The sequence below is a fragment of the Myxine glutinosa genome, chromosome 1 (assembly GCF_964187855.1).
Source record: "Myxine glutinosa chromosome 1, kmMyxGlut1.1, whole genome shotgun sequence".
Taxonomy (NCBI): Eukaryota; Metazoa; Chordata; class Myxini; order Myxiniformes; family Myxinidae; genus Myxine; species Myxine glutinosa.
The window spans coordinates 237,102,136-237,117,528 of record NC_136261.1 but is presented as its reverse complement, the minus strand read 5'-3'; the positions used below and the strand labels follow the sequence as shown (position 1 = coordinate 237,117,528).

Here is a 15,393-nt window from a genome sequence, read left to right as displayed (position 1 = left end):
ACGTGCTATTGAAGGCTTTCATTTGATAAAATCCATCGTTTAACTTGTCCATCAACATTCTCCTTCACCAAAACTAGTATTATATTGTATTATTTTGCAAAGTATTTTGTGACTTCATGACATAATAGACACCATAACTCATAATAGACACCATAGACACTCAAAAAATTAACTCAGACACCATAACTCACCATAACGCAAATATCTCAGCACGATTCATGAATGCTTTTGGATGAAAAGGGTTATTGTCCTTTGTAGTGAATCTTAGTATATCTCCTGAAGATACAGCAAGAAACTTGGTGTTAAATCATAATAACGATCAATTGGATCACACCAGGGAGCACATGTGCTAGATTTAGGCCAATTAGCACATTTCTCGTTTTTTTGTGGGGTTGGGGTTGACTTAACCAGAATTTGTCACCATTAGGGTTAGTGTTACCAATACGGCTTAATGTAACTGGGAAGATTCGTATTATAACTCGTGCCAGGAAGGCATTGAGAGGCCGTGAGAAACACTATCCTGTTTCCAGCACTGAAAGCGTGTTGTATTAATACTGTGCGTGGTGTTAAGTTACACAAGAATACACATGAGGAACTTTGGTGCAGGAGGCTATTCGGATCATAATTCCTGTGCCACACCAACACCAGATACCATTACCGATCTACATGCAAGCTACCTACAAGTCCTGCCAATATCCTTGCACCTCTCTATCTCTTAATGCATCTAGGTACATACAGTGCCTTCAGAAAGTATTTACACCCTTGACTTTTTTCACATTTTGTTGCGTTACAGCTTGAATTTAAAGTGGATTAAATTGAGTTATTTTTGTCACTGTTCTACACATAATACCCCAGAATGTCAGTGGAATTTTTTTTTTAAAGAAATTTTTACAAATTGATTAAAAATGAAAAGCTGAAATGTTGTGAGTTAATAAGTATTCAACTCCTTTGCTATGACAATCCAAATTGAGCTCAGGTGCATCCAATTTCCTTTGATCATCCTTTAAATATCTCTACTAGAATGGAGTCCAGCTGTAGCCAATTCAATTGAATGGACATGATTTAGAAAGAAACACACCTTTCTATATAAGGTCACACAGTTGACAGTGCATGTCAGAGCAGAACCTCTACCATGATGTCCAAGGAACTGTCCGTAGAACTCCGAGATAGAATTGTGAGGAGGCATTGATACATATAACTTGACAGAGCTTGAGCAAATCTGCAAGGAAGAATGAGAGAAACTCCCCTAATCCAGATGTGCAAAGCTGATACAGACATAACCAAGAAGATTCAAAATTGTAATCACTGCCAAAGGCACTCTGACGAAGTATTGACTCAGGGGGTTGAATACTTGTGTAAATTAGATATTTCTGTATTTCATTTTTTATTATTTTGTAAACATTTCTAAAAAAAAAAATCACTTTGACATTATGGGGTATTACGTGTCGATCAGTGACAAAAATCTCAAATTAATCCATTTTAAATTTAGGTTGTAACACAACAAAATGTGAAAAAGTCAAGGGGTGTGAGTACTTTCTGAAGGCACTATATATTTAAGTTGGTGGAGGTCTTCAGTCACAACATTTGTCGATTAGCCACGTGGGGTGCTGTGAGGTCTTCACCAAACTGCTTGTGGATGGAACTTAAAAGCAGCTTGGCTGGCTGGTAGTATGTTGTATGGTTGATGAGGGTAGATCATCTGAATGCTCATTGTATCAAAGGTTTACCTTCAATTCAGTCTGAGAAAATTCTCAACCTTAAATGTTTGTGAAATTTTGTACTTTAAAAAATGATTTTTTTCGTCCAATTCTGCTCTACGCTTGCGTTTCTGAGCACTGCTTAAATGTTCTTTGATAATTTTTGTCTCTTGTTCTCCAAACTAACCCTCCCGCTCTATCACTGAGCCACACTGCACTGGAACATACGTCTTTTATACCACACTACAACATACGCCGTTTGCACCGCACTGGAACGTACGCCATCTACACCACACTGGAACTTACGCCGTTTACACTACACTGGAACCAGTAAATTGTTGTAGTGTGGAAATAAAATGGAAACTACAGCAACACAATAACATCATTACTTTAAATATATACACACCTTTCAAATCGTTTGTTTTTAAAAGTAACAATTTTGGTCGTTATGAGCCACTTATGAGTGTGGTCCTGGCACCATTGTAAACCTGCCCTACTGCTGGGGGATTATGTCAAGTAGCTATAAAATATGCGTTTACAAAAAATACTAACAGGTGTTATGTACTTCTTAGAAATACTTCTTATGAACTGTAAAGCTATGTAATTATACAAATTGGAGAATAAATAAAATGGATCCTAACTCGTATTTTGGGTATGTGAGTCAAATCTTGAAAATCGCAAATTAAATCACTCATTGACTTTTAAAAATCGCATTGTCTGTTGCTGTAAAATAGAAGAAGAAGACTTTTCAATACCCATGAATTTAAAAGCAACCTTCAAAATATTTACTGTTCATATACACTTGTATTTCTCCATCCTTTCATCTTTTGATTGAGCTGACAATTTTGATGCAGTGGTTTGATTATCTTTTTCAGTTATATATCACCAGCCTTTGAGGCCATCATTGTGTTGAAAATTGAAAATGGCAGTAATTTTTACCCCTTACTCTCTTCTCCCTCCTTTCTTACACATGCCATAAGCACAAGGCCACTTGTATAGGAAAGTTATTTTATCTATTGATTACTCCCTTACTGGGGTTACAGAGCAGATACAAAGTTTGAGGAGTGGTGATAAAAATTTTAATGTAACCTTATCATTGGAAGTTCTCTACGAATGTAATTTATGGGTTTTGTTGTTGTTGTTGTTGCATACTTGCAGAAGAAATTCCAGGTAAGGATTTTCCTGATCTACCATACACAGCATGTTTTTCCTTGATTTATTTTTAAGAGACTTTTATCAAAGTAATGCTTTCAATTTTTCTTTCCCATTGGGTTAGAAATATATCAATATATATATTGACTCATTCCTTTCCCTCCATTCATTCAAAAGTGCTGCCCAACATCACCTGATGCTTTCTCCCATACCCATCCCTGCTCTCCGACTTTTACTGACTCGCTTACATCCCCCTCCTGCTCCTTTTCTGCCACTCGTGTGATCCCCTTGTTTCCCTGTGATCTTCTGTCGGTTGATCCCCTGTGAACCTATTGCCATGTCATTTAGCTCCTCCATGAGCCTAGATTTCTGGGATTAAAATGGCTCCTGTTTCTCAGTCGGTTCGTCTTCGTAATTATTCGCATTGTTGCAAACATGACCTTCCACAGTTTGTACTCTTTTATCATCGAGTAGACCTAGAGCACAGTCGTTCATCCTTTTTTTTCATCACCCAAAGGGTTTGCTAAGTTTGATTCAAGGCAATAAAGTATTGTTTTTACTATTTTTATCTCAGGCTCGTGGAGGAGCGTGTACATATATACCACATGCATGACAAAGACATTGGTAGACTCCAGTGTACCTTTGCATGGGAAACTAGTAGACAATGGACACATTTGTGGTATTTCACCAGCAATTCCTTTTTCAATTTCATTTCCTCAAAGCACATTAATCGAATTTAAACCTGGGTTCCTGGGCTGCATCCTGATCCCGTTCAGGTAGAAACACACAAGGCAATCCTTTAATTTTACACAATATTTTCAATACACCTGTTGATGGGAGAATCAGCAACATTGGCCAACCATTGAAGATGCACCCGAATGACATTTTGTAAATTTTACAAGATGTAAGTCGTTGCAAGTCGGGCATTTTGCATGGCACAACAGAAAGGTGGCTGTATGTTGCGAATATATTGGGAATGGAATGTATTCCGTGCTAACTTCTTAATGTTTTGTGCAAGGCATATGTAGTGCTTCAGTTCATATGAAATCAATGGGCATGACAGGGCACAACCAGAAAAAGAATTCAAACCTCATTACAAAAACAAAACAATAATTTTCTTTCACCTGGAATTTTCCCTTCAAATTAATCAAATGGGCATTTTAATTTTCAATCTACAAGTACTGTATACATAATTGGTAAAAAAAACAAATCCTTCCAAATATATGTTTGAGGGTGTTCCGAAAAGTAATGCCTCCTATTTTATTTCTCCAAACCAGGTAAAGGTATTCAAATGAAACAAAGTGCAATCTGCACATTAGTTTTTCCCGCCACTGGATGTGAAGTTTCATGACTCTATCACTAGATGTCTCAGTGCTGTGGTAGTTAAGATGTTAGAGGGCAGTACAACATTGTCAGTGCAGTTGAAGCAGCGCGCACTTCTTGAGTTTAGGAACGTGAAGATGAATGTGAAGGCGTCCAGTCCCTGCTCAATATTTTGACTGGAGATGAGAGTTAGGTGCACCATTACAATCCTGAGAGTAAGAGATGGTCAACGGAGTACCCTCACAAAGGATCACCTCTGCCAAAGAAATTCAAGATGCAAGTATCTGCACAAAGTCATGCTTATGGGTATTTGGAATGTGAAGGGGAATCATGCACTTGGAAATCATGCGAAAGGGTACCACCATTAACTGAGCTCGACCTTGAATTGAAACTCCAAAGAAACTGAAGGCATGGATTTGGAGGGTTCATCCTGACATGCAGATAGTTCTCCTCCAGCATGACAATGCACTGCCTCACACGAGTGCACGGAGGACTGAATCATTTGGTCATTTCAGTTTCACCACCTTACATCTCTGACTTGGATTCTTCAGATTTTCATCTGTTCCCCAAACTTAAGGAACAACTTTATGGAGAACATTTTTCTTTTGATGGTGATAATGTCATGACCACTGTGAAGTGTGAACCACTACTCTTTGCTAAAAGCACAGATGGTAGTATTTGGCTTTAAGCTGTTTTCAGGACGTACTAGATTTATTAGTGTTCTTCTGATGGATAGCACACATATTGATGTATCTCCCTGCATGCAAAACATCAGGGTGAAGTCATCAGAGCACACAGTTCTACAAAACTACTGAAACGTTGGCAGAAATATGTGGACCGCAGTGGTGATGATGTTGAGAAAAAAAAATACGGACCATGGTAGAATAAAGTCTTCCACACTCTCTTCAATCTCATACTTCCCTCTGGGTCTTCAAGACAGCTGTTCATCACCTTCTCAAGTCATCCCTCATCCAAAGCCATGATCTTTTCTACACCCGTTAAACCACCCCCATCCCTCCCAAATATTTTGCTTATGTATCCATCTTTGTCCACCCCTTGTGTTCTTCCCTAACCCTCATCGTTACTTGCATCCCTTGTTTGACCTTCTCCGTCTACTTTTTTCCTCCGCCCTGCCATTAACATTTTCCTTTTCTCCTGCTGTTCCCTTTGTCATGTTGTATCCTAGCTCTTCCGTGAGCCTAGACCATGTATGAAAAAAAAGATTGATGTTATTATCTGTCTGTTTCATTCGAATATCCTTTCCTGGTTTTGGAGGAAAAGAACAGGAGGCGTTACTTTTCAACATGCCCTCGTACATTTATCAATCGATCAAATAAATGTACCATACACTCGACAAAGCATCGCTGCTGCCAAAGTAGTTCATGGGAATAGGTTATGCTGGGCTATTTGCTGTTGTCCACCCAGGAGTCAGTCAGAGTGCGAATTTGGAATTTTGCCAAGTTGCCAGCAATAGCTTGCTACTCTTTGCTAAAAGCACAGATGGTAGTATTTGGCTTTAAGCTGTTTTCAGGACGTACTAGATTTATTAGTGTTCTTCTGATGGATAGCACACATATTGATGTATCTCCCTGCATGCAAAACATCAGGGTGAAGCTTTTTTAGTTTGGTGGAGGTTCAAGCTCAGGCTATACAGTCGTGGCTAAAAATATTGGCACCCTTTCAAATAACACTGCACTTTTTTCAAATAACTCACAATTTTCTCGAAACAAAAAGTTGAAATTGACAAAAGCATTTGGTCTCCACAATTCTTTATTTCACTGTTAATATTACAGAACCTTTGTTTTACATTCAGAACTTAATATATGCTTTTAAATCAGAAAACAAAAAGAAATGGCATTGACAAAATTATTGACACCCTCGACTTAATATTTGGTAGCACAGCCTTTGGACAAAATAACTGCAATCAAGCGCTTCCTATAGCCATGAATGAGCTTCCTACACCTCTCTACTGGCAGTTTGCCCCACTCTTCTTGTGCAAACTGCTCCAGTTCTCCCAGATTTGAAGGGTGCCTTCTCCCAACTGCTGTTTTCAGATCTCCCACATGTGTTCAATGGGATTTAGCTCTGGTCTCATTGCTGGCCATTTCAGAACAGTTCAGCGTTTTGTCTTGAACCATTCCTGGGTGCTTTTTGAGGCGTGTTTGGGGTCATTGTCCTGCTGCAAGACCCATGACCTTCGACAAGACCCAGCTTTCTGACACTGGGTTGAAACATTGCGATCCAAAATGACTTGGTAATCTCCTGATTTCATGATGCCGTGCACACATTCAAGGCACCCAGTGCCAGAGGCAACACAGCAACCCCAAAACATCACTGAGCCTCCTCCATGTTTGACTGTAGGGAAGGTGTTCTTTTCTTTAAAAGACTTCATTTTGTTTTCTGCAAACATAGAGATGGCTATGAGCCTGGTGTTGGCTTAGCGGTTAGGGTGCCGGCTTGGGATCCTAGGATCCTGGGTTCGAATCCCGATCGATCGCTGAATTAACGCCAGGGGGGTTGACTCAGCCTGTCATCCTTCCGAGGTTGGCAAATTGAGTACCAGCTTGCTGGGATGAATGATCCCGGTGTGTACCCCGGTTTAGAATAGGTACACCGTATCCCTGCACATCGTAAGAGGCGACCAAGGGTTGGCGTCAGGAAGGGCATCCGGCCATAAAATAAACATTGACTCAAACAGGGAGCCATGATTGTCATGGGGCCCGCAAGGCCAACCCCCGCTTTAGTGGGGAAAAATGGCCTCAAAAACGATCAATTCATTCATATTATAGAGATGATGTGCTTTAACAAAAGCCCTAATTTTGTCTCATCTGTCCACAGGAAATTCTCCCAGAAGGTTTTTGGCTTGCTCAGGTGTGTTTTGGAAAACTCCAGTCAGGCTTTCTTAGCAGTGGGGATTTTGTGTCTCCTACCCCTCCTGGGTCTCCTACCATAGAACCCCCTTTCATTGAGTTGGCGACAGATGGTGCGAGTTGAAACTGTCGTACCTTGTGTCTGAAGGTCAGCTTGAATCTGTTTGGCAGTTTATCGAGGTGCTTTCTCCACCATTCAAACAATCTTTCGCGACAATCTTCGATCAAGTTTTCTCTTGCGGCCACATCCAGGGAGGTTGGTACAGTGCTATGGGCTTTAAACTTCCTGATAACATTGCGTAGGGTGGATACAGGAACATCAAGGTCTCTGCAGATCGACTTGTATAGCCTTGAGATTGTCCATACTTGGCTACAATATTGTGTCTGACCTCCTCAGACAATTCTTTGGTTTTCTTTCTTTTCTCCATGCTTATTGCGGAACACTGTGACACAAAACAGCAGAATGACTCCTTTTCTCCATTCAAACTGGTAGAATGAGTTAGTTTTATTTTGCAGACACCTGCAACTCACCACAGGTGAGTTCAATTCCAAAGTAAAGGAGAATCACCTGCTTGAAATCTAATTATTTCTAACAACTTCTAAAAGGTGCCAATAATATTGTGCTGGTCATTGTAGGATTTCTGTTTCTGTGTTTAGGAATAAGCTGAGATTTAGTAATTCTTTCACCTTTTTTGTTTTGTTCCACTGCAAACCAAAGAAATACAAATGTGGATACCAAAATATTTTTTCATTTCAACAACTTTCTGGAAGAAATGGTGCATTATTTGAAAAAAAGTGCAAAGGTGCCAATATTTTTGGCCACGACTGTATATAGTTCAGAGGTGAGTTTGGAAAAAAAAATTCCATACCTCCCAGATCTCAGCTTTTCTGCAAGCAGAATAATTTTTTAAAAATTGTGGTTTTTAAACTGTTGTAACTGTCTTTTTCCCGAAAAAGAACTTTTATTTTTCTTTTGAAATCATAATTTGTCAGTAAGGGATTATTTGACAACCTTCGGAAAAGGCAGGACCGAGTGCAGTTATGCAGGGATGAAACAAGGCTATCTTGACAGCAGCCCAGTGTGTAATGGCAATGCCTGATAACGAAGCCAGTCGTCGACAAAGTGACTTTTTGGAGTGACTGCAGTTCTGAACTTTCTGAAGACGCACTGTTTGCTCATCTTTCAATTGATGTGAGGCTTACACAAATTATTTCTTGAATCGGGAATACGACAGCATTGGATGTGTTCTTGTCTAATTGGCGTGTCGAGCCTGTGCTGTATCCACACCTCAGCACTCCCATTCAATGCTTGGGAACGCCAATTATATAGCTTTCCCCCTTCAGTAGGGAACCGGCAGATTGGCTTGCTATTTTGGAAACGTTAATGCGCTATCTTCATTGTCCCCAAAGTAAATGTGTGCAAAATTTGTTTTGTGCCTCCATACAAAAGATTGCATTCTCCAACATGCACTGCCTCTTGCTGGAAATCAACGAAAATAGCAGTTTTTGGCTTGCAAAACGACTTTTGTTTGTGATTGAATCCAGAAGAGACAGTTCAAAGGCAAGAACTCTACAGTTACCCTGAAATTTACAAAGGAAGGATATTGTGCTCTGAGGTGTACCAAAGAGCGATGAGGACAATGTTCGGACAACAAAAGCAAAACCCTTGTTGCGCTCGTAGATAAATTCAGCCAACTTTGAATTGAAGGGAACACGCGATCAGAAAATTTAGAGAATTGGTATGGTAAGTGAAAATATGGTAAGGGATTGTAGCGCAAATGGCTGGGATGTGGGAAATATATTTGGAAGGATGTAAGAATAAGGGGAGGGTAAAGTGCTACATGTGGGATATATTGGGATATTGGTGGGCCCACATTGTCGTGTCCACGTGCCCTAATTTTAGCTGCACAGTTTTGTCTGTTGGTACAAATCTGGCAGATTTATCTGAGTGATAATTTTAGCTTTCAGTGCACATGTTTTAGCCACTGCTCTAACCGGCTTCGTCTCGCCTGTAGGCATTTTGCTTTGCATTACTTGCACTGAAAACTTCCACTTTCTTCTTTTTCAACGGGACTCCCCTGGTGGCTGCTCCCTCTGCTGTGCCTACATCTGAACACCGTCGGCCTACCCGACATTGTTGTCGTGCTGAAAGCTGAATGGTGGTTTTATAAAATTTGATTACTTGGATTGTCATCAATCATTTTTTTTTTTCCTCATTCACTGTCCTTTATCTCCCTCATGCAGTCACAATTTTTGCTATTGAACGAGTCATACATATTAGATATGTTAGGGGAGGGGTTGGTGATGTGGCTGGAGTGTTAAATTACAACTAAGGAAAACAAAGGGAACGTGGGAAGAGCATGCACAATGAGGGCTAAGATAATATGGTTGTAGCAGGAAGAAAGTTGAAAGCAGGTTGAGAAGGAGAGTTAAAAGTTACTCATCGGGTATTCTATGGTGTGTATATGTGTGTGTGTGTGTGTGTGTGTGTGTGTGTGTGTGTATGTATATATATATACACACACACACACACACACACACAGACGAGGAGTGGTGGATAATATGCACAGGTTTGAGCTGGGAGGGGAGGTGGTTCCATCATTGGTGGAGGCCCCTGTGAAGAGTTTGGGAAGATGGTATACAGTGGAGTTGAATGATGTGGGAAGAGTGGAGGAGGTGAGGAACAAGCTTTTGAGAGGTTTGAAGAGGATTGATGGATGTGGTTTGCCAGGTAAGTTGAAGGTATGGTGTTTGAAGTTTGGATTGATGCCACGAGTATTGTGGCCATTGATGATGTATGATATTGCAATTGGACATGCAGAGGATGGAGGTTGTGGTGAGCGGGTTTGTGAGGAGGTGGTTGGGAGTGCCACGCTGTTTGATGAACATTGCCTTTTAATGGTCAAGGTGGAAAACTCCAGTTTCCCTTGACATCATTAACCGAGGAGTTTAAGGTGGTGAGGGTGCGGGAGTTCATGATGTTGTGGGATTCAAGTGATTCAGTGGTAAAGAATGCTCTCCCAGAGAAGAAGGGAAGTCGGAAGTGGAATGCAAGAGCAGAGGTGGACGAGATGGAGGAGCGGTTGCAACAGGAGGAGGTCATTGGGATGGTACAGCATGGGAAGCATGGCTTGGGGTGGATGAAGCATGAGCGATGGGGAAAGGCATGTGTGAAAGAGAGGAGGAAGATGGTTGAGAGGGAGGTGAGAAGAAAGGAAGAGGAGGGGAGATATGTGAAAGCATTCGGTCAGGCACAGCAAAGTGCTTGGACTAGGTGGGAAGGTGTGTGGGTGAGGATGTTGAAGTGGCAAGATATTTGGAGGATGGAGCCAATATTGTTGAATTTCCTGTTGGGGGCAACGTTTGATGTGCTTACGTCACCAGTAAACTTGAGATTGTGGCGGTTGTTGCAGGAGGAGAGATGTTATTTGTGTGGAGGTGTGGGAACGGTGCAGCATGCACTGAGTGCATGTTCAGTAGCATTGGCAGCAGGACAATACAGGTGGCGACATGATCAGGTGCTGGCGGTGGTGGTGCAGATGGTGCAACAAGAGGTGCTGAGGTTGAGAGAGAGAAGAGTGGAGAAGGAGACTGATGGGGGGGCGGGGGGGGAGGTGTGGCTGGTCAAGGAGGGCCAAGTAGTAAGAGGTGGAAAGGGGAGGAGGTTCAAAGCAAGAGGGCTGTCAGATGCTTGTGATTGGCAGGTGGTGGCAGACCTAAAGCCACAATTGGTATTCCCATAGGAGATCTGTGTGACAAGGTTGCGGCAGGTGGTGGCAGACCTAAAGCCACAATTGGTATTCCCATAGGAGATCTGTGTGACAAGGTTTCCAAGCTGGCCTCCAAAGCCAGTCGCCGACTGGGCATCCTCCGTCGTGCGAAGTCCTTCCTCGGCACACCTGAGCTCCTCACCACATACAAGGCTTTCATCCGCAGCTCAATGGAATACTGTTCTCCCCTATGGGCTGGTGCTCCTGCCTCACACCTGGCTCGGCTTCACGCTGTTGAATCCAAAGCTTTCAAAATCATTGGAATCTTCCGCGATGAAGCTATCTCTGAGGGCCTTTCACTCACTCACCGCAGGCAGGTAGGTGGTCTTTCTGTCTTCTACCGACTCCTCTCCGGCCTTGCTCCCCCAGCTCTCTCTGTGCTCTGTCCCCCAAATATTCCTACAGGTCGCACAAGATCTGCCAGCAACCCTCTGATGGTTAAACTGCTGAAATCTCGGCTCTCTGCTCACCTTCACTCTTTCATTCCTCTTTTCTCCCGCCTCTGGAACAAACTCCCACACTCCCTTCAATCCCTCTCCTCCCTCCAGGTCTTTAAAACAGCTGTTCACCACCATCTCTTATCTTCCCCCATCCAAAACCTTGATCTTTTCTACCCCCACTAATTCACCCCAGATCCACCTTGTTTGAAATTCCAACTTCTTTCCTGGAAATCCTGGCAGTGTCCATATGTTTATACCTCTCCCACCCCCCCCCCCCCCCTTCACATGCCTCCCCCCCAAAGCCCTCTCCCTCCCACAGATCTCTCGATGTCTCCATGTCTCTCGGTCCCTGCTCTCAAATGTTGTGTTTGTGTCCTTCCCCCTCTCTCCCCATCTTGTCTACCGCTCCCGATGTTATTTGTTTTATGTGTCTGTTTGTCTTTCTGTGTGATTAATGTTCGCTCTTTCACGAGCCTCGATCTTGTATACAAAAAAAAAAAAAAAAAAAAAGTTGCAGCCTGACTGTCATTTGGTCAGGTGCAACAAGACAGGTCATCTTAGGGGAATTGTCTGTACCTTGGGAAGAGAACATGGAGGAGGTGCACGAGAGGAAGAGAGGAAAGTACAGTGAGCTGGAGGCAGAGTGCCGTGAGAAGGGTTGGCGAGTTTCGTGTCAGCCATTTGAGGTGGGGTGTCGAGGGTTTATTGGCAATTCCTTTTCTGCATTTCTTGCTCGGCTTGGAGTGTGTGGGACAGAAAGAAGGAGGATGTGTGATAAGGTGGCCCAGGTTGCCTTGAAAGGCTCATTTTGTATATGGAGTAAGTTTATGGAGGCACGTCAAACGGTGTAGGTTGAGGTTACGGAATAGAAATGGAGGTGTGTGTGTGTGTGTGTGTGTGTGTGTGTGTGTGTGTGTGTGTGTGTGTGTGTGTGTGTGTGTGTGTGTGTGTGTGTGTGTGTGTGTGTGTGTGTGTGTGTTTTGCATGAGTGGGTCATGAGTAGGTGTGGTTTTGCATGAATGGTTTTGCATATTTGCATGAGTGGTGCATGTTGGTAAGGGTAGGTGGTTGGTTGTGTGTGGTTTTTAGTCCCCCACCGGTGTAGTTTTGCACGCCGTCCCTCCGTCTGTCCGTCCGTCAGTCCATCAGTCCGTCACGCAAAGAACAGTTTTCCGGACTTTTTTTCTAAACTCTTAATGCTAATGATTTCAAATTTGGTACATGGTTTCCGCTTGATAAGTTACAGATCAAGTTCGAACTTCACGACGTTTCGATAATTTTTGACAATGTTATGGCACTTTGAACTTTGGGAATTCTGATAATTCTGATGATCCTGAACTCAGTGCCATTTTAAGTTTTAATTTCCTTTAAAAACCATTTTCTCTGCAATAATAGGACCGATGGAGATCAAATTTTCACCGTAGGGGGGACTCGGTCTGTAGAATATTTTAATGGTAATTATGACGTCACAGGTCACGTGGTTCGGGCGCCATATTGATTTTCGTGAAAACACGAAAACCCCTTTTTCTCTGCAACGGCTGAGCAGATCGAGGCCAAACTTTGCAGGCAGAATCGCATACCCATGACAAACAAAAAAGTCAGCGAGCATGACGTCATGTGTCACATGGTTTCAGAGTTATGACATTTTTAATCATGAACCTTTAAAACCGAGCCGCTCCCTCATTTTCGATCCAATCGAGGGGAAACTTCACAGATCTGTTCAGCATGTCAGTCTACTAAAATGTCCTTTTGGAATTTGCGATAGGGCACGTGGTTTGGCAGATATCGTTAATTAAACGAATTTTTTTTTTTTTAAATGGATATCTCTGTTTATTCTAGAGTTCTCCTCAAGCCGCACCGCGCGCCCTCAGCCTCGTCTCGCGAACGTCAAAAGCGCAACACAGCGCACGCTTTCGGGAGGGGCGGAGCCAAGCCGAGCAACATATATATACACATCGATCATTGATCGTGAACCGGAAAATATAATAAATTACTGATATTTAGCGACTCGAAAGGTTCTTCATCAACAACATTTTTTGTCATGCTTCTGATGACCTGTCTGCAAGGTGTATAAATCGAAGTCCCGAGTGCGAATCACAGGTGAGTCCATCCTGAGGTAATTATCGATTGGGAACGATTCAGAACCTGTGGGTAAATAACCCTCGGTAATTTCCCCAACAGTTTTCCGGACGACAGACTGCCGGTAGGGGACATGTATTGCACCGCAATACTCAGAATGCTTGTTTTTTGGGTTTTTTTTTTTTTTTTTTACTATTATTATTTCTTATTTTGTGTATGTGAGTGGGTGAGGGTGTGTGTCTTTGCATGAGTGTGTGTGTTTTTGTATGTTGAGTGGTGTATGTTGTAAGGGTAGGTGGTTGGTTGGTGTTGTGTGTGTATGTGAATGGATGTGTGTGTATGAATGATCTGGTGTGTTTTGTTGGTGAGTGGTGAAGGGTATAAAGGTGGGTGTTTGAGTGTTCCACGATGTTTGTTTGGTGCTGTGGATTCTGGATGTGGAGGTGTTGCTGTTGTAGTCTGTGTTCGCACTGGCTGGGGTGGGGGTATGTATGCATCCAGGTGTAGTTGCTGCATGTGGATGTGTATGTGCCCCTGCTGGCCCACCTCAGCTGACTGTATCAAGGTTGAAGGGCCGAAATGGGATGATGCTGAGGACCTCGGTAGAGGACCCGGTCAGTGCGGCACACTTGTGACCAGGTGTGCTTTGAACTTTTATATATATATATATACAGTAACGTGAAAACGTAAGTACACCCCATGTAAAGTTTTGACTTTTTCAACATATTTCAACATACAGCTATTTGATCTTCATTTCAACAATATTGATAGATAAAGGTGATATAATATAACAAATATCATGAAACATTTACATTTGGAGTCCATTGTATAATTTAAATAAACATAAATGCAAATTTCGCATGTGGAAAAAGTAAGTACACTCTTGGCTCCAATAGGTGGTATTGTGTGTGTTGTGTGTGTATTGTCTGCCCTTTGGCAGAAACAACCTCAAGTAGGCGTTTCTTATAACTGTCTACCAGTCTCTGACATCGACTGGGAGAAATTTTTGCCCACTCCTCCATGCAGAATACTTTCAGCTGTGTGATGTTTGAGGGGTTTCTTGCATGCACAGCTCGTTTCAAATCCCTCCACAACATCTCGATGGGATTTAGATCCGGGCGTTGACTTGGCCATTCCAGAACCCTTCATTTCTTTCTTTTCAGCCATTCCTTGGTGGATTTACTGGTATGTTTAGGGTCATTGTCATGTTGCAAGGTCCACCTTCGGTTGAGCTTCAACTCTCCGTCAGATGGCCTCACATTATCCTCAAGCACCCTCTGGAACAATGAAGAATTCATGGTGGATTCTATGATGGTGAGCTGCCCAGGCCCTGATGCAACAAAGCTGCCCCAAACCATAATATTTCCACCACCATGCTTTACAGTTGGTATCAGGTTCTTGTGGTCAAATGCTGTCTTTGGTTTTTGCCAAATATGTCTTCTGGTACTGTGGCCAAATAGCTCTACCTTTGACTCATCTGTCCAGAGCACATTGGTCCAGAAGTGCTGGTCTTTGCCTAGGTGTTCATTGGCAAACTTTAGTCTTGCCCTGATGTTCTTTCTGGACAGCAAAAGTTTCCTCCTGGCACACCTCCCATGTAGATCAAATTTGTGCAGCCTCTTTCTAATGGTAGACTTGTGCACTTTGACATCAACAGTGGCAAGAGCTACCTGTAGGTCCCGTGATGACATTCTGGGGTTCTTAGAGACTTCTTTCAGCATCTTGCGGTCTGCTCTCGGGCTGAAATTGCTGGGGCGGCCTGGCCTGAACAAGTTGGCAGTTGATTGGAATCTTCTCCACTTGTGGATGATCTTCCGGACAGTCGAATGATTGATTTCAAATTGTTTGAAGATCTTTTTAAATCCCTTCCCATACTCGTAGGCATCTATAACCTTCTTTCTGAAGGCCTCAGAGAGCTCTTTTGATCTAGGCATGGTGATGCCACAAACATCAACAACAAAGAGCAAACCAAACGAAATGTCTGAGGTTTAAATAAGACAGGTTCCTCCAAGATCCTCTCTAACGATGTTCTAATCATTTGCACCTGAGCTTGTGCACCTGA

The 15,393-nt window shown here is 42.5% G+C and overlaps 1 protein-coding gene across 1 annotated transcript in view; it reads left to right on the top strand.

The window, feature by feature from the left end:
* Positions 1–9,211, top strand: part of LOC137435284 (atlastin-2) — a 199,400-nt gene extending 190,189 nt beyond the window's left edge. Inside the window, exon 13 of the mRNA XM_078785238.1 lies at positions 9,058–9,211. Within this exon, the coding sequence (XP_078641364.1) occupies positions 9,058–9,198 (141 nt within the window). The 3' untranslated portion in view covers positions 9,199–9,211. The remainder of the gene's footprint in view (positions 1–9,057) is intronic.
* Positions 9,212–15,393: the final 6,182 nt, after the last annotated feature.